The sequence below is a fragment of the Strongylocentrotus purpuratus genome, unplaced genomic scaffold (genome assembly GCF_000002235.5).
Source record: "Strongylocentrotus purpuratus isolate Spur 01 unplaced genomic scaffold, Spur_5.0 spur5_scaffold_8, whole genome shotgun sequence".
In the NCBI taxonomy this organism is placed as follows: domain Eukaryota; kingdom Metazoa; phylum Echinodermata; class Echinoidea; order Camarodonta; family Strongylocentrotidae; genus Strongylocentrotus; species Strongylocentrotus purpuratus.
This window is the reverse complement of record NW_022145614.1, coordinates 31,759,239-31,779,641: the sequence shown is the minus strand read 5'-3', so window position 1 is coordinate 31,779,641 and position 20,403 is coordinate 31,759,239. Positions and strand designations below refer to the sequence as shown.

Here is a 20,403-nt window from a genome sequence, read left to right as displayed (position 1 = left end):
TCTTTCTTCAATTTTTATTGACTCCTTAAAAATTGCACACAAACAATAATAAACATTTACATTCAATTGACAAATCTTCAAAAAATAAATCTGCACATTAACTTTCCTTTGCAGACTTTTTTTTCTTTTCTAGAAGTGACAAAATGCCTAGAATTTTTAGGAAGCCTAAATAGAAGGATCAAGCAACCTAAATATAACCATCATAAGATGTCAAGTATCAAGTACTCATGTGTTAAAAAGAGTACCAGATATATTTCTCTTCACCAGCGGTAAAAAAAGCATTACAAAAAAAATTAGCTATAATAAAATAAAAACACAATAGTGTGGTATGTTCTTTGAGAAACTGATAACTTAACATGGTTGTTAGCCTTTGATTTAAAGATGTGAAAACAGAGATAGATACAGACATAGATACACAATTGAAGTAATCTTTGCTGAAGAAAAATATAACAAGTAGATTAATAATGATGAGAAATGCAATTGCCGGAATAAAACTATTTTGAGACTTCTAAAGGAGAAGAAGAGCAGCTATAATCAGCATCCTGCATGATTTGCCACTTACATACATATTGCTATTTTGATGATTGTTCACCATCAGTATGACAGATTTGGATATTAAGTTGATTCATATTTTACCCAACTTTTGTAACAGAAAAACTATTTATCATGTCTTTAACATATATTTGGTATAGATTTGATGCAAGCCTGCAGTCATAGACTCTATTTGGGAACTTAAGTACTCAATGCCTGGAACCTAACCTAATTTTTCCAGATACAAGCTGAAAGGAACAGATTACATGAATGTTCATGGGTAGTCTAGGGCACAAATAGTTCAGACCCTACATTGACACTATATCCATGCACATTCTATACATTTTTCAGACAATGTCACATAATTATATGAGGTATTCCATGAATTAGGGACCCACTTTGTGATTTGTTGGTGTCCCCATTACATAAGGATCCCACACATATTTGTGGCTCTGAGTAAAGACTTAAATAGTGGAGTATGGTTGTTGAGTGATTCTAGGTATGAGGATGCAATATTATGCTTGGAAATCACTTCACTAGGTACACTTTACAATCTCATTCCACTATTTAAGTCTTTACTCAGAGCCACAAATAGTAAATACGTGTGGGTTCCTTATGTACCATGGACACCAAAATTGTTCCATAGGGGGTCCCTAATTTATGGGATTACCCATATGAGTGAGCTGCTGACCCAACATAATTATTTACCACCAAAATGAATGTACATGTATCATCTAACACTAGCTTGATATCATTTTCTGTTTCCTTGGAAATATAAGTTCACTTTTTATACGTGCACAGATTACATAACATACAGAAATCACATGGGAAAGCTCTCGCTTAAATCTCTCAAATAATTATATACATCATACTGACAAGATATACAGATAAATATATATCTCACAAATGCAAAAATATATTGTCAACCAGAAAATGTGAATATATCAACAAATATTCATTATGATAGATTAATAAATTAACAATAAGATCAAGATGATATCTCTATTGTAAGGCTATTCATAATGTAACTGCATTCAATGACTTTAAACTTTGAAAAAGAAAATATAGCACACAATCATATCTATCTACATAATTCCGAAGCGTCTACTACTATACCTTTCTGAGACACGGCTAGAATCAAGCCCTCATTTACATACATATATCTACTACAATTTTGACTCACTTGTATTTTAATAGGAAAATGGTAAGAATGGAAATAAATGACAAAATGGACAGACATGCTTATAGATTATTTCAGATACTTTTTACTTCTTGGACTAAAAAATCTACTTCAACTTACAAAAGGTCAGAATTGACTTAGAGGGGTTCCTTTATTTATTTTTGAGAAATAGTACTTCACTTGACTTCTTCAAAAACATCTGAAAACATACATGTACCAGTACCTCTACAATATTTTACACGTATATGTCCTTATTTTTAGGGACAGCACCTTGTATCCTCTGGAAAAGGTGCTATATAAATCCATTTATTATTATTATCATTATTATTATCATTAGTCATTACTATTATTATTATAATTATTATTATCATTATTATTATAATTATTATTATTATCATTATTAAAATTATGTAATAAAAGAAGTATCAATAAATATGATCTTTATCAATTTGATAATGCCACTGTGTGGTATAATAACAGTCAATGGGGCAGAAATGCATTCCACTGTTACACAAAACATTCAAACTTGCTTTAAATTGAGACAAATTTCAAATCTGGATATGATTAAAGTTGAAATAGTTAAAAATGATAAATTTTACATTTCATTTATGACAAGAATATCAAGTCTAGGATTGTTAGAGCAACCGTTTAGGAATTCATGTAAGAACAACTCTTGATGATAAGGGATTTCAATTTGAATGTACTTTGAAAACCTGTTGGTGGTTGGTGGATGGCCAATATATTTACAGAGAGGTACGTATGCACACATAAACCAAGATGCTTTAACACAGCAACAGGTCAACAGGCAAGCATTGGTGAAATCATATGGCTGCATGTGATCAGCAAATCATTTCTCAATCAAAAGGCACAAAGATCAAATATACTTCTCTTCTAGAATCTTGACTAGTCTACAAATTCAGTCTTCTAGAATCTTGACTAGTCTACATATTCAGTCATGTCGAAGCTTAGAATCTAAATGCAGCTAATAGTGATCCAAATGCATATTAACATACAACTAATGACATATTTACTACTAATATAAAGTGATTCGTTGTCCGCCAGTTCATTCATGAAACAGTTAACTCATTTTGGCTGACATAGAGCCATGTATTACATTCACAACATATCAAGGTTGACTCTTTGAGTACTGTCAGTCTTTGCTGAATATTTGAATATTTCCCGGTTTGATCCAAGATAAGCCTGAGGTCTGTGCGTTCTTGTTGACATCGACCTCTTGAGGAATCTGAAGTGAAATAAATTTAAAAAAGAGAGAAGAAAAAAGGGGAAGATAATTAATTACATTGGGGTAAGGCAATATAGGAAGAGGACTGATGGAGGTATGAGAGAGAGAGAAAGAAAAAACAAAAAATAGAGAATGGTGGTAGGCAGGGTGAGAGTGAGAGTGAGAAATAGAAAGAGATAGAGAGGGAGAGAGACAGGTAGGGAAGGAAACAGAGAGAGAGAGAGAGGGGGGGAGAGAGAGGGGGAGAGAGAGAGGGGGGTGGAGAGAGAGAAGAGGAGAGAGAGAGAGAGGGGGGGGAAGAGGGGGAGAGAGAGAGAGGGGGAGAGAGAGAGGGGGGAAGAGGGGGGGGGGGAGAAAGAGGGGGAGAGAGAGAGAGGGGGGGGGGGGAAGAGGGGGGGGGGAAGAAAGAGGGGGAGGGACAATGAGGGACAAGGAAAAGAAAAAGGGGGTAGAAAGATGTGAATAAATATGAGGGAAAAGATAAAGGGTGTTGAGAAATAGAGCAGAGAGTGAGAAAGAGAGACAGAGAGACAGAGAGTGAGAAAGAGAGACAGAGAGAGAGAGAGAGAGAAAGAGAGAGAGAGAGAGAGAGAGAGAGAGAGAAAGAGAGAAAAGTAGATGGTAGTTTATGCAATATGCACATGTATACATAAAGTAATATTGCAAAACAATACAATGGAAATACATAGATGCTAGAATGTACAAACTATATGCATATATGACATAACATAATGTTTTTATGCATATCGGAGCATTAAGAGATGCCATAATTAGGCAAGCAAGATAATAATCATTAGACATGTAAGAAGAGAGAAAGGCGGAAATATGTAGAAACAACATGAGAGAGAGAGAGAGAGAGAGAGAGAGAGAGAATACAATCCAGGCATGCATGTTTACATAATAGACCAGTTCATCCCCAACTATCCACAGATCTTTAAAACATAAAGAGGTCCCACTTTGTACATTTTGAAATAATCACTCCTACAGCAATGGAGGTGCTACATAAATAGCCATTGTTTCCTCTTTTCAAAGAATAATTTCACCTGTGTATCATGGAGTGCACTGCTTGTGCATAAATGAATAATGATAACATAACTTTCATGCGTACGTATCCAGTATTTTGTCTCCGTGTATATCACAATTTGGTCTGCAATGACCTTTATCTGCTCATTCTCAGACTGCAACTATGAACTGGCTTATTGGTTCCATCATGTTGTCAGATAATATGCTAATCAAAGGCACCTTAACAATCAACGTTTTCATATACTGAAGTAAGATGGTCTTATGCCTACCCCATGTTCCTATACCTTAGGCGTTGTGATGGTTCGTAACGTCTCTCCATGTTTGCTCTCGTCCCAGCGACTAAACTTAATAGCATGAGGGTCATCTGAGTACGGAGGGTCGTATCGCTTCAACTTACTCAGCTCCACCGTGTCACATACTCTGGACTTAAACATATCACAGTCCTCTTCATATCTGTAATGTAATTATAGGAGAGAGTAGAAAATATACCTTCTTATAAAACGATAACAATGATAACAGCCTACATGTTAATATGCCATTTATGAAACATTTTCAAGATTACAAGTTGTTGTATTTTAGTAGTTAGAATGCAATTTATTCTTATAGGACAAGCTGTAATGTTAGTTTGACCGAATAACAACAAATGTATGAATTTTGCATTCTATTGAAAGACAACTACACATAACAGATGAATAGGATAGCTCATTGGTAGGTTAGCTTGTATATAACTAATTTCATGTGCAGGAAGATAACAAGTTGATATTTCTTTTTCCATCATTCTATTGAAGAAATTATTGGCTGGCAGGTAAACGATCAGCAAACCTAAATTCCAGTGACTATGAGTGTTCTACCACAGGCTAGTACATGAGCTTGGATTTCAGGTGAGGGGGAGGGGCTTAGTGTCAGAGATAGAGGTAGCTCATAGTAGCCGAGTCTAAAAAAGTATTTCTAATGTTGGGTAAAAGAACGTATTAATATATACAACTTATGAATGATCACTCCTAGCATATGGATAGCTCAAAAGGATTTGATTTAAATGTCCATATATCAAGATGACTACAATTTTATTGAATATTCTGGCATATTTTGTTCTGAAACTTATGCCCCAATATTTTTTCTTCCAGATTCAACAAAATAAAACCAAAAGTTAATCCAAATAATGCACTGTATTTCGTCCAAATTCTTAAACTTGGAGAATCGTTACAGCAGACAAACACAATCTGTGTGGCATTGATCGCATATTAACATCAAGGTTTAAAAGTTGCTTACAATGTTGCAGCTTCCTGGTTGAGTGGTGACTTGGTATCTATCTTGTAGAAGACCCGTCTAGCGTAGAGCAACACCTGCCACAGATGGTTAATATTCCTTTTCCATTTAGTGAAGGCCCTCTTGACGTCTAACTCTCCACTGATTGGGTCTATGATGGGATGGAATACGGCTGGATGGAATATTAACCTCTGAAAAAGAACAGATCAAATAAAACTTTTTACTATTACATTTTTAATAGTAAAAATGAAGGTTTGGTATTCTAATACCATCATCAAACAGTCTACACACATGAAGATAGAAAGGTTTTTTTTATACAGCTACAAGATCTACTGTGACATATGTATATCATTGTGTGCACTGCACCAATGTAGAATCAAGATATATTTTGTGCAATGATCTACTTGAAAGGGATAAAAGCTAGCACTACCTAATTCTTTATCATTATGGAAACCTCACCCCAAGAAATAACTTTGTTTATTCTTAGAGCTTTATTATATTCTTGCCCATTAATCTACAAGGTTCCCAACCAAAGTGCATGAGAGAGGCATCAAGCAAGAATAATGTAGTTTCTCAGTATTTCTTAGTATTTTTAAATGAATTACGGTAGTTACAATTGGTCCCCTGTTATATTTCTATCTTCTCAGCTCTGATTTTTCCTCATTGAAACGTAAAGATTTTGTTATTGATTTAAAAAGTCTTTCCAAGTAAAGCTTGGTGCATGATACATGTACAACTTTAACTGGTACGTCACATTTTCAACAAAAAAAGCTGCGCCCATATCATTCCGAGAATATCTTTATATATACATCTCTTGTACATTTTAGTATGGAATTTTGTACATCTCATTTTTCAAAATATCTACACTTATTCTTTGGGGTTAGGCTTCCTTTAAGTTACTGTGTATGCAGAAATATTATTGTAACAGATTAGTGAGAATTTGAAGAAATGAAGGATGTCTCCAGGAAAGGGATTTCAGGAAAGGGATTTCAGGTTGTGGCTAGGTGTCAGGTATGTAGCAAATTTTACATGGACATCACATTTCCCCCCCCCCCCCCCCATAGGAAAAATGCTTACAAATGAAAGAACAAACACAGAAAGAGAGATGCACTTACAGGGCAATCGCCGTCTGGGTAGTTTTCTGGAATGAGAAGATCAAACTTAAAGACACCTTCCTGGTAGAGACCTTGTCTGATGAATAACACACCAAACCAATCTACAATCAAAACAGAAAACAATCAAAGTGATAAATAATCTCACAATGGCACTCTCAATATTGTTGAGATTTGTTCAAGCATTATTTACTTCAGACTTCCATGTATTAACAATAAGGTAAGGGTTAGGGTTCCAAAGGGTTATAGGCTTAAGTTTTGGGTGTTAAGAACTTAAGATTATGTATTACATTTAAAATAAAGGTTAGGTATAATAGTGTTTAGTCCACAGGGCAATGACATGCTTTTCTTTTCTATTTCCATAGTTCATGTTCTGTAGAAGGAGGGGGGGGGGGCGTGAAGAGAAAGAGAGAGGTTTCTTTCTGATGACAGAGAATAAATAGTTAATAAAGCGATCAAAATCAGCTTGCACCATTTCATAAAGGTTTTAAACACATTAACTCTTTACATGCCACACATCAAAATTGCATGTGTGACAAATGCATGACCTTAGTAGAGAGGCAAAGAAAGCCACCAAAGTGTTAAGATTGTTTGCTCATACTCATCAAGGTTAGACAAGCGTTCTGTACAAAATTGTTTTACAAAACCTAAGTACCTACTTTGCTACTGCAAGTTCATGGTATAGCACATATTCGTGACAGGGATCTGATGTTAGTGACATGCATACTTACGGAGAGGTGATTTAGCTGAAGGTATGACATATACACCAGGTAACTTCTGCTTGTGAAGTTGGTTACTAAACAGTAAAAAGAAAGAATACAAGTAAAGTGATTGTTTACAGATTCATAGAAATCTATGAAATAAAATAAAATTCAAATATAAAGGAGATTCACCGACGTTCAAAAGGTTAACATCAATTAAGCATATAAAACCTGTACAGTATTCAAGAAATATTTTTGAATGAAATCGTACAATGTATTTTGAAAACTTTTTTTATCATAAAACTGTTCCTTATTCAATAAAGCAGAAATAAAAGTGACCATATGTTGAAATTTCATAACAAACTGGTCAAGTGTACATACACATAATATATTCAATAAAATAATAAGAAATTGATTTTCAACTGCAGTGCTGTTAGCCTTTGGTGGCAAATGACTTCCAAACATGTACTGTAGCTGGACAAATGATGATTTTAACATACAGCAATGATCAGCAATCTAATTCAAATCTGCTTCAAAAATGAAGTAATGACTTACTATTCAGCTAATAAGGCATATTCTAAGAAGAATTGTCCATATCCTGCCATGGAACTGTTGTGATCTTGGGGTGGGATAGCAGAGGTAGGTCTGGGCGGGGTCATGCCCCCCTCCTGTTGGGGGACCTGGGGTAGCTGCTTCTTGCTGCCCTGCCTGGACATGCTCCGCTTATCACCATCACCGGCACCCTCCTAGAATGGAAAAGATAAAGAGATAAAACATTAGACGAGGCTAGGAAGCTGAGAGAGAAAGGGGTTTGGTGGAGTCGATATAACCCCCTCCTGTCGGGGACCTGGGGTAGCTGTTTCTTGCTTCCCTGTCAGCCGGAGCTAAAGCTACTGTAGGGTAATAATTTCCAAAGCCCTTTGGAAGCATGTAGGGATGTTATCATTATGTGTCATGTGCTATTCAAGAACATGCATCGCTTGTCACCATCATCAGCTCCCTCATAAAATGAATAAGATTAGGTGATGAAAAGACATTAGGTGGGCTACAAGCACAGACAGAGAGAGAGAGAGAAAACGGGGCGGATGTTGGTGGGATCGATTTAGCCCCCCCCCCCCCCCCCCCTCCCTGTCTAGGGATTAGGGTAAGCTGTTTCTTACTACCTTGTCTAGCCATGGGTTTGTCACCATCCCCAGCATCCTCCTGGTAGTGACAAAATGAAAGAGAGCAGCGACATACATGTGACAGAGACAACAGGCAGAGTTCTGAAATGAGGTTTGGTTCAAGAATTCTGAGGGCAGATGGCCATTTGAGAATGAACTAATTACCCATGTATTGTGCCTTCTCCAACTTGCCTCCTCTAATCTGTCTACAAAGGAGAACTACACAGATTTTTCTTCTTTTTCTGATCCATGACAGCACTAATATATAATACAAACCTTCTCATACATGTAGATCATACACAAACATAAACATGATTATTTCCTTAATTAGATATAATGACAACCTGTAAAGAAATGTACCACAATGAACGTATCACACATGTAAATTTGTATGAATCTGGTACACTGCGTTGTATTTTTTGTTTCCTCAACTTGAGATGGATATAAATTGACACACTTGTAGGTAGGGACACTCCATAATAATATGAGCAGCTATACTGGTACATTTACATTGTACTTCCTCTTACTACAAAATAAATATATTTGCAATGGCAATACATGTACCTCCAAGTCTTTGATGACAATGTGTTTGAGACATGTTAAGGTACAAGTCTTTAATAAAAACACCCTGTGTTTGCACACACAGTAAAAAAAAAAGGTAAATAAAGTCATCAAAATTACTCACATTAAATATTGACCAGAGAGCTCAATTATTGTATATTTGTGTGGCATAAAATGAATCATACAGAAAAAAAGTACTTGCAATTTATAATGATTCTGTAATATAAAACGCTGTCATAGAGTATAAATATCAAAGAGCACTATTTGCAAGCCCAAGCAAGGGTTCCTGAAGGTCACTGTAACTACATGTATGTAGCCTTTATATAAAAGGATGAAGTAGCTGAATCTTTACATAGATCTGTCTAGAAAAGTTTGAAAAGCCATAGTAAAGTGTTTGAGGCAAAACAGTTGAAAGTCAACTTAAGTGTGTTAACAGATAAATTAGCCTCATTTGTACTTTTTTTTCCGTCTTGGTCTTGCTGCTTATACATCCATGGAAATTTTGTAAAAGGCAAAAAAAAAAGATGTGAAAGGCAAAAAAAAGATGTAAACTAATAAAATATAAGTAAACATAAGATGATAATCGTCCTTACCCCATAGTACATCTGCTCCTGTATATTCCCCATTTCTGATCTTTCAATAAATCTCTTGCAAACGCTTTTAATATATTCTCTTTTTCTATGTTGTTTCACAAACAATATATTTTTGAAACCAATTCAGAACAGCTGCATAATATCAAAAGTTTTCAAAGAAGAGGCAATTATCGATCAGTTCTGTATACTCCTCCAAATCATGAAGAAAGTGATGATTCTTTCACACAGTTGTCTATTTGTCAGCCAAACTAGACATTACCACATTTCGTCTTATAATCCAGTCATTTCTCAGATTATAATTCACATCCGTTCATTTGAAGGTCTATTGTATTAAAAGCTCTCACGACATGATTCCATCTAGATATAAACGTGCAGTATATCCAAATCACCCTTCAAAAATAGTTACTCTTTGCAGTTTCTACATGTAGTCCTACATCAAGAAACCTTGTTGGCTTGTACACCACACCTCTCGTGTCAACATGTACATGTCATGTACAGTCAGAAACATAAGGGAAAGGTTGGCAAGGACATGTAGATACTCCAGCCACTCACAAGTGAAAATTTACTGGTATCATAACAGATCATCTTTCACTGTCTTTTGTTTGTAAACGCTTGTAACTTGCAGGTCCCACTCAAATGTAGGGCACTCAACGATTAGTTTTACAAAACTACCATTTTGAAATTGACTGCGATTCAAGTCACTCAGGTATCAAAAACACAAGCACTAGAAACTTGAGGAAATTTCTAACTTCCCTAGGAACTGAAGCAATGGCTGCTGTATTATAATAGCTGTTATTTAGTTTGATACTGAGTCAGAAGATCTGATGAACTTATAAGTTACATCCTCTCTGGAAGCATTGCACAGGAAACATGTAATAAGTCAGAGGTAGATCTACTGGCAGTGGTTCAACCTAAACTATAAACAAGATTAAAGGTACTGCCATTAATTTCCTCAATTCACAGTCACACATTATCAATTTCCTGTATATTTCATGCAATTAATTAATACCTACTGTAGATCAGTGTTTTGAAACCAGGGTGCCACAGGAGAGTTTTAGCAATATAAAAAAAACTAATTATTTTGGAATAACGTTGATTTCTTGAAAACCAAATATTAGAAACTGCTAGAGTACATACTATTTCATGAGGAAATAGAATATAAAAGACAAAAAAGTGACTTTCCTTACATGGCAACCAAAGCGCATCATGTCAAATGGATACATTTAATGAATACTTTCATAGTTTATTCTTTACTGACATGGTTGTACAGAGCCCAATTACTTAAACATGAAATTTCGAAAAATATTCTTAAAATACAAGTACTGTATGTACAATATCTTTGATATCAGATATTCCTAAAATATACAATAGAAACAATAAAATCAGTGCAATATAGCTTCAATACTTACAGGCATACTCTGGTTTTACTTTGTAGCACACAAGCAATCTATTAAAGAACCGAGCAACTACTGTAAGTTGTAGTCACTTTCCATACAATGACACACATAACAACTTCCAAAAAACAAATTCAGTATTAAAATTTACTAATGATCATGGTTGACTAATCGTGCATGTCTGGAATTCCATTTGATACTGACTGACTCACACAACAAATGGGCAGATATTGGCATGCTCTACACACCCACGCACTATTTGTTTTACAATTTTTTTTCTTCTGACATTTTGGTGTCGACCCTGTATAGTTCTGTCTCTCACTTTAACATTTCAGATCACCTTTCTTTCACTCCTCTCAGTTGGTTCTGTGTACAATTTGGGGCATGTAAATTCACCTTGCTGTTTGATTATCTCTCCATAAACACATGGTAATAAAGACCACCGTTATCACATTCTTAAAATAAACATGGAGTAAAATGGGTTTCACATAAGGTACATATGTACATGTACATGTATGCCTTCATCAGCTCGAGATTGACAAATAGCCTGCTATTCCCTAATATTTTGAAGCGCCTTGAGCATTTAATTAAAATGGATAATGGCGCTACATGTATATAAATCTCATGTATTATTATTTATTATTATTATTTCTGATTTGGAAAATAAGCCAGAAGTTATAAATCGCGTCTTCATCAGCTCTAGACTCGACCTCGAAACTCGAGCTCAAGAAATTAGCTCGAGATATTTTGCTCAGCGTTCGCGCATAGTGCGAGTCTTCGGGCTGGTGAAGAGGCACCGGAAAAAAGGCAGGATATTTTGTAAACTAGCCCAAGAATTAAACTTGGGATGATTATCTCGACCAAATATCCTGCTAACTGCAACTGCGGGCTCATGAAGACGCAAATTATCTGGATAATTTGCGATCGGGATATTTAAAATGCTGGTTATTTGGCAATCTCGGGCTGATGAGGACAGGCCTACAGTGTATATTGTAATGTGAATGCAGGCATAATGCAAACAATACACACACTCTCTTTTCAGAGGGTGAGTTGTTTTTTTAAAGCATTTATTGTAGAGAAGAAAAATAAAATTAAAACACAAACCTTGCCCTTGTTAGCTTCAGAAGTCATTCTGAGACTGGTATCACTTTCTCATATGTTCTCACATTAAGACACATGGAACAGAAAATTCGCTGAAGAGAGAGATGAGGTAGGTATCACAGTACTGTCAGAAACCCATCTCAGCAATCCTTCCAGAGAGCTACAACCAGAAGAAGAAGAAAAACAAATACATTCTTAATTCAAAACCAATGTACAGTGTATGTCACAACTTCACATTGTATATTGTATATGTAGCATGGTAGGCTTAGCAGAACACTACAAAGAGTAGATCAATTAACCTCAAAACTACTACTACTACTACTACTAATAATAATACGTAACACTTACATAGCGCAATTAACATCCTATTGGAGAGGACCAATCAATGTACATGTAAATATGTAAAATAAGTTTTTTTCACAGAAGATATTTTGGAGTTTGGTATTCTAAATGTGCAATTTTCAGGGAGCAATATCATGATATTGCTCAGATACGTTCTTGTTCCGTTTTTTTTTCTTCTTCATCACAGCTCTTTTTGGGGTTCATAAGCTAAATCAGATCTTCCTCCTCAATTTTTATGATTATATATTGTCTTTTTCTTCACTCTCATTTCTTATAATGAAAATAAACTGTACATTAATTGAACCTGTATAATTGATTTGATAAATTCTACAAAATGCAACAGAAAAACTTCCCAAGTTTTGCATGAAAATAATGACCACAAAAATTCTTCTATTATAACTTCCAATTTAAAGATTTTAATTCTTATTTTACTTCAAACTTTATTCAGGAAAAGCATGATGTACTATACCAGAAACAGATTATGATTCAAATTCATCAATGTAATTGCTTGTCATTGGTGGTTTGCCTGAACTTGCAGTATGTACAAACTTAATTCATATTTGCCTAATTTTAATGTTAACCATGAAAAAAGTGTGAAAATATACTTTCAAATCTAAATAGTTGAAAATTACAAGGGAATGAATAACCATTAAGTGACTGAATAGAGAAACATGCCTGTGAAGTTTAAAAGATGATACAGAACAAAATACAATACAATATGCTGCATGTTATTTAGTTCATCTTTTTCTTTTCCTTGCATCCATGTGACTCTTTTGTACTCTTGTTCTGTATTTAATGTTTTTCTTTGCTTTTGCCAGAAAAAAAAATGTAAAAAAGAATGATGATAATAATGTACAGAACTCAGAAGAGTTAGTTTGTTTGAATTCGAAATACAATTGATGCGTCATGTGAGCATCTGACCATTGCCCTATTCCTCTGGATTCTCAGAAAGCATTGGTTGCCACTTTGGACTCACACATACAGACTCTACATTGACTAAAATGCATATTTTGTGTACTATTTTCCCTTGTGCTTCATGCATAAATTGTCTTGGTTTCCTTCTACAGATTTCAATCACCTGAATAGTGTAAAATCAACAGCACAGTTTATTTTTAGGCATTTCTGACACTCTGGTTGCCAGATCAAATAAAGAGAATGTGAGGAAATCTAGACATTGAGGTTTTGAGGTCTAATGGTAATTAAAAAAAAACATTACTACAGTAGACCTGTTCAAAGCCTCTAACTAACAGGTATGATGGGGAGGAGGGGGGGGGGGGGACGGGACGTGTGTCTGCCTGTCCGGACACTTATATTTTGCCTTTGGAAGTTTGGGTTAAAAAAAAATATTCATCAAATAGTAACCAACCATCATCAGTTTTGTCCCTTAATATATTGCCGAACATAAATCCTCAAAGATTTATTAAATATTGTATGTAAAATTCTTCAAATTGCTGTTTTAAATAAAGTGTCCGGATACACAACCTGTCCAGACACACGTCATCTTAGTATAACAACTTTGATCTTGTACTTACTGTAGCACTGCCACTAGTGGGGCAAACAGGACAAAATACCGAGAATGTCGAGATAAGCAAGTCTAGCAAGATTAATTCATCATGATTTTATTTATTCAATACGTTGATCCGAAATCGAATTTCTAGATGGCGATATCTCTAGAATTCCTTCGACGTTAAATTTTCTAGTTGAACAAATTTCTATTAGAAAAATTTGCCGTCTATTTGGTAATAATTAAATTAAATCAATTTGTGTACAATATGAAAAATCATAGATCTAGATCTAGATCGAATAGCACATTTTATAATATTATCAAAATCTCTGCGAACTTAGCTTACCCCTGGCTTCATTATTTTCATACAAGTACAACTGAACAACAGAACTACCAGTACTACCAGTCTAAGTAACTCTAAGAATAAGCTAAAGTCTACCAGTCTCAATGAGAATTTTTAAACCTGTAGGCCTAGAGTTAAATACCGAGTTTGATCTAGAACAATGAGTAGAACTACAAGTAGAAGCTCACGTAGGTTTTCAATTTTATTTTTAATAGGGCCTAATGAGTAATGTTAGACCCTACATTTATTTTACAATAAATTTAAAGGCTCATTTTTTAGCAATTCATTGCGTGCAACACTGCAATGAGGGACTTTAAACGTAAGATTACGTAACCACAAGTGTGTTTAAAACACTCAATTACCAGTGGCTTCATGAGAAGCCCAATTCTAGCTTCACTTTCGATAAAGTAAAAAAAATGACGGTTAGATCTAAATATCAGTCAGTCAGATTTGCTCACCAAACTTCCATCCGATTCACCACGATCAGTTAGAATTAGATTAAACTGTAAAGACAGTAAGTTACTTAGAAGTCTAGGCCTATATCTTGCAAGTTTATAGGCCTAGTATGTTATCAGTTCCATCAATATCAACTTACCTCAACTGTACATTTGATGATCTCCAAATTCCAGAAGAGAATCACAAATATTACGAGAAGGAGACTAGTAATCTGAATACGCCCGAAAACATAAGCGACAAAGCACAATAGTTTACGAATGGGACTGAATTGTAAAAATTATTTTAAAAAATCAAACTTTGAAGAGCGCCACCTATGCCGTTTAGCTATACAATCAACAATATTGAACCAGTCTTTGAATAATACTAATAATGAACACCAAAAGAAATATATATGAGCCAATAAACATCAACTTCTTTCTTTCTTCTTCTTCTTTTTCCTCTTCTGATGTGTTCTTTGCCATCATTAATTTCTGATAAAATATCTGGGTAAATTGATCTGACCCCCACCCCATTTCTATCTCTCTCTCTAAGTTCTTCTCTTAATCCGTTTCTCTTGTTTGTCTCTTTCTCATCATCTCCCCCTGCCCCCCCCCCTCTCTCTCTCTCTCTCTCTCTCTCTCTCTCTCTCTCCCTCTCCCCCTCTCTCTCTCTCTCTCTCTCCCTCCCTCTCTCTCTCTTTCTCTCTCTCTCTCCCTCATCCACTATTCCTCTGAGATTTCTTATAAATCTCTCTTCCATAATTGTGTAACAACGAAACTACCAGACATTTCAAATGCTCTCAAGACATGCCCACAAAAATCAATAGAAACAGCAAAATTGATGGAGTAAAGAATCTGTAGCAAAATTATCACGTTTATATAATCCCATTCATGTCTAATATATTCTTATTTGTACAGCTTTCTACGAAATGTGTTAACAAGATTCATGGGAACGTATATAATAGATAAACAAAGAATGAAACAATCATGGAAAAACATATGAAACTGAAAAACACTGAGATGAAGGAAGCTACATTATAATACAAGGAATTACAGAAGACAATCTCAGGAATGTTGCATTCATTAGGTAGCTTAAAATGTGATGCACGAAAAGACGCGTCTGGCACACAAAATGCATAATTCTTGAAAATCATGATTTTTAACAACATAGGTACATGCAACCATGTGGATCAAGCTATAGGTAAATACATGTTTCATCTCGATGAGGTCTAATATTAGCTAAAATTCCATTCAGATATGTCAAAAAAGAACTTTAAAATAACAAACGTCTCTATTATGCCTCTCAGTTGCATCCTGGACATGTCATTTTGTGCCACAACATTTCGCTACGCTACCTTAATATTGCTTGGCATGGTTTTAGTGTGTTATGGATTGAACGACTTATACTGCGTAAACATTAATTATATTATTTCACATCATTAATTTGTTCACATATAAATTTTGTTTACAGAAGTATACAGAATAAGGAAGTTGTTATGTTAGTTTGACATCTGGAGTATAACATACATTATGAAAGTTGGAAGACTGAATGTCATAAATACATTAAACATGGCTGGTAGATATGATTATAATATGATACCACAATAAAGGATTAATAAACCATTACAGATGAAATTACGAAATACACATGAAAAGAAGTATTTGTATTTTTTTCTTAACAAACAACAAAAAATATACATATTTTATTATCATATTACACTTACAGTCGATAAAAATGTGCTAAATTGCATACAATGAGTTTGTTTCTTGATTTGGTAAAGAAAATGTGTTATGTATAAAAACGGAAATCATCAAATATATGGAATCATAAGTCATTTGCAATGTTTGTAACTATCAATCTATTATTATGTTTCTGCCAATGATTAATATGCATAAACTATATCCCTAACAATCTAAAAGACTTAATCTCGATGACAGGATTGAGTTGATAATCAGTTACTATAGTATAAATGTTCTATGGTACATAAATATGAAAGAATATAAACAAACGATTTCAACATCTTTGTTGGAAAAGCTTTTTTTCTTCATTTACATACACTAAGTTATCATGAATTCATTTAAAGTCCAGGGCCCTGTTTCATAAAACTTGTGATCAAAAAGAAATGCTAACTTTCTATGACAAATTTGCTTTCAGCCAATCAGATGCCATGATTTCAGTAGCTTATAACGGTTATTGTAACTAGTTATTGATATCAAGTTTTATGAAACAGGGTCCAGTCCCAACATGGGGTAGTACACAAACTAAAAGAAACTTCAGTGGAAAAATGAACAACTTAAAATAAATGACAAAATATATAATATATTGGGGAACACACAAACAAAGGCCCTCATTATGCATACTTACTGCTCTGTATGCTTTAGTGTATATGTATGTGACACAATTTTTTTTCTCACAATGCAATAGCAGAACTAAACGTAATCTTTAATGGGAATATATTTCACTTTCATACAAGAAAAGCCTTGTGCATTTTGAAACTCATCCTTCTAACTTCCTGAGCAGCAGCAGAGACTGACAATCAGTTAGGGTATTCAAATCTTATTCATTTTTGTGAATACTGGTTCCTTTTTTATCAATAATACCCTTGAAGTGTTTGCTATTTTTACAAAGTTTTGCATATTATATTTGAATAAAATCTATTTGCGTTGCCATGATAAGTACATTCCAAATCTAAATAATAACATTTTAAATTAAAAATAAACTAATTACAATTGTGTTAATCTATTTAGTGAATACAACTATCAGGTGCCTTATCGTGAAATATAATTTGCTCATAAAGACAAACATGTATGGTTACTGCATCATCAGCCAAGACCTTGCTTTTAAATACAAATTTAGTAAATCAAGGATTATTGGAGCAGTGTCTACATGTGAGAGCTGTATCATTCTTTAAGAAGGGCTGATATCAATTTAGGGCCATCTTCAAAAAATAATCCCTAAGCTTAGCATCATGATGAAAGCTTCTATCAACTCCTCCCAAATCAAGATAAAATAATAATCTATCCAATTAAGCAACTACTGACACCCAGATTCTTGGTTAAAAACAAAAAGTCATCGAGTATTCATAAATTGTTATATATATAAACTATACTATGAAATACATACATTTTGAGATCGTTATGTTTCTCCATCAGTGTATTAATACCCAAAGTGCTTTTTATAATATACCTTTATCTATTCTGCTTACAACTTATCACTGAGAAAGAAAATAAATACAGGGAAAAAAAAGCATGCAATATCATAATATTGGTAAATTCATCTCACCAGTGAAATAGGCTACATATACTAATTACAAATGCTTAACTACACATACATTTTACAGGCATTAGTAATCCCTTTTCCATTTGGTCCATATAGTAATTTAATCTTGTCTCCACCAAGATTTATCTGATTTGGTAGACTTATCTAACAACTAAAGTGTGTAAAATACATTATATTTGCCAAATATATACAAATCTATCCACTGACTGTACATTAAAATGTCAGCTGTCATGACAACAGGAATTATGAACAATTATTCTTTTTACAAATATGGCATAAGACTAAGGATTTTACGGATCCCTCCATGGAAGATTTGAGAGAATAAATGAAGCAAAGACATGAAATCACAGAGAGATGCTAAATTGTAGCATACGATATCCAACATAGCCTTATGAGAAATATAACTTGAGTAATCTTGAATATACAATATCTTTATTACACATGAGGAAGCATCAAAGCTTCACTATTGTATGAGAATTATTAAAATATATCTTTATACAAACAAATTTGGTTGTGATTACAGCAGGTAATCCAACATATCCTCAAGCAATATGTTTTCTGGGCTTCATTTTGTCAAAGATTAGGCTTAGGGTTTGGCTTGCAGTTGTGTAGGGCAAGTGTTTGGTATATAGTGAACCATGTTGAAGTTAAACAGAAATCAGGCATGGAGCAACTATCTTTAAAGCATGTGTGATACAATATATAACATGCTTAACAAAGGAAGAAATTGGCTACTTTTTAACAATGAAACTATCACCAACAAATAATCTTCATGATGCTCAATGAATATCGCAGGCTCATATATTCCTCAAGCGTGTGTGAAATGGGCATTACAACCATTGAGAGAGATTATGTGGAAAGATATATCATCCTCAATAACAGAATAGAGTCATAAATACAAAAGAATCTTTGAAAAAATATAAAAGAAAGTTTAAACAAAATGGCAAGTTCCTGATACACAATATGATCATTGTTGGAAATTCAGGTGGAAAAATAAAATGTTGCTTTCCAGGTATCTATATTTGGACTCACATTTTTTTTGGTGAAAAATTGGAACACTGAGAAATATTTGGTTAATTTTTGCAAACTAATTATAAAATAACTCAGTCTACAAAGCAAAAATTTATAAAATAGAATTTCATAAATATCTGTACAACAGAGCTTTAATACAGGGCATGTCTCCTTGCCCAAATCAATCATGCTTATTTCAAAGCCATAATTACAATGACAAAGAATCATGTTGTCTCAATTCATTTTATAACTGTTCGTGAAAAGCAAGAATGTGTTTTATATACACTTCAAAATATAAAACATTTGAAAGACTGAATCGATAAGTACAAAGTGTCATTCTTTGAGACGGAACCTCTCAAAATGGAACTCATTCCCATAAATCATGATCTGTTTAGAAACCAGTACCCAAATTATCTTGTTATCCTGATAAATCATTTAAACTGGCCAACAAAGAAGGCCTTTAGCATTTCAGTAATTGGCCTACATGTATATACATATGATTATGACAGAGTAACTACATGCAAGTCTTATTTCCTTGAATAACATGATACTTTTGCAAAGGAGCATGATTTGAGTTGCTCGTAATAGACATCTCTTTAAATAATCTCTCTCGGCATGGATGATTGTGTTTTTACAATAATCATTACAAATGAATTAAACAACAGTTCATGATTTATCAAATATCTTTACAAATTAAAACAACTAAGAGGAATCTCTCCACCAAATAAAATTTCTATAATCGATGACCCCTACACCATCTTGAATAAACCAAGCAGCTTCTAAAACCACTCAAACATCTACTAGAGTTGCACCAATGGCTACTGAAATGAAATCTTCACTCAAGTTGAACCCCTTATTCGACATGGAACAAAGCTCCAGACTACCACATTGATTAAAGTACACTTCTATATTACACACGTTCACTGCATGTGTGACAAACGTTGACTATGGCAATCAATATTGTTCCATTAGTCTAGAGAAGCAGGTAAAGAGTTAAAGATGACTTGAGATTTGTCTTTGAAACGTGAAGATTAACCCTGATGACTACTGAATTCTCTAATTTCCATAGTTGTAATGGTACAGGGATCATCCAGTTCCAGAAAGAAATCACTACTTCTACACTTATATCATAACTTTTGACTGGTTGACACATTTGCAATCGACCACAATCAACAGCAACTGCTCCAAAGACAAGTTCCTCCCTGAAATCTATGTGAAGATAACTATCCTAAGTAGGTCCATGGCCTATTCCCTCTAGACCGAAAACAAGACTAGTCTTTCAAACAAAGATGGCATCTTTTTCTTTTGATTTGTCTTCACTTTCCTCTTTGAGCGGTGTCTCTGCTGCTGTGTTTGGAGCGGAATCATTTGGAGGTTGTCCGTTATTGATAGACGTCCTTGAACCTCTCTTCTTGATATCGCTTGGTCTCCTTGGTATGTTCTCATTGCTTTCACCATTGCTCTCTTTGGGACCTGGTAGGAGAGTTGATACAGTAATTAATGAATCGAATCATCAGTGATGTAAAGAAAGCAATTGATTTCATCATATGAAGAGTTTAAATCCAAAAGGAGCTAAATCCACTTTTGATGAAAATTGAGTTATTGATATCTTTCTACAAAA

The 20,403-nt window shown here is 34.3% G+C and overlaps 2 protein-coding genes across 5 annotated transcripts in view; both read right to left on the bottom strand.

Moving 5' to 3' along the window:
* Positions 1 to 2: 2 nt before the first annotated feature.
* On the bottom strand, positions 3 to 14,790 carry LOC578956 (AKT-interacting protein). 4 transcript variants are annotated; one of them, XM_011683309.2, is made up of 8 exons: positions 14,653 to 14,784; positions 11,872 to 12,028; positions 7,612 to 7,802; positions 7,087 to 7,151; positions 6,359 to 6,459; positions 5,247 to 5,434; positions 4,262 to 4,430; positions 3 to 2,954 (listed from the first exon to the last, which is right to left on the bottom strand). In XM_011683309.2, the coding sequence occupies exons 2-8, from the start codon at positions 11,896 to 11,898 to the stop codon at positions 2,862 to 2,864; spliced, it is 834 nt and encodes a 277-aa protein (XP_011681611.1). In that variant the 5' UTR covers positions 11,899 to 12,028; positions 14,653 to 14,784; the 3' UTR covers positions 3 to 2,861. The 4 variants fall into 4 exon arrangements, with proteins under 4 accessions (XP_011681611.1, XP_011681614.1, XP_784185.3 ...); XM_011683312.2 differs by lacking the exon at positions 11,872 to 12,028 and having other exon boundaries at positions 14,653 to 14,790; XM_779092.5 differs by lacking the exons at positions 11,872 to 12,028; positions 14,653 to 14,784 and adding an exon at positions 9,374 to 10,154.
* A 539-nt stretch (positions 14,791 to 15,329) lies between these two features.
* Positions 15,330 to 20,403, bottom strand: part of LOC578892 (F-actin-uncapping protein LRRC16A) — a 90,933-nt gene continuing 85,859 nt past the window's right edge. The window contains exon 33 of the mRNA XM_030975465.1: positions 15,330 to 20,255. Within this exon, the coding sequence (XP_030831325.1) occupies positions 20,062 to 20,255 (194 nt within the window). The 3' untranslated portion in view covers positions 15,330 to 20,061. The remainder of the gene's footprint in view (positions 20,256 to 20,403) is intronic.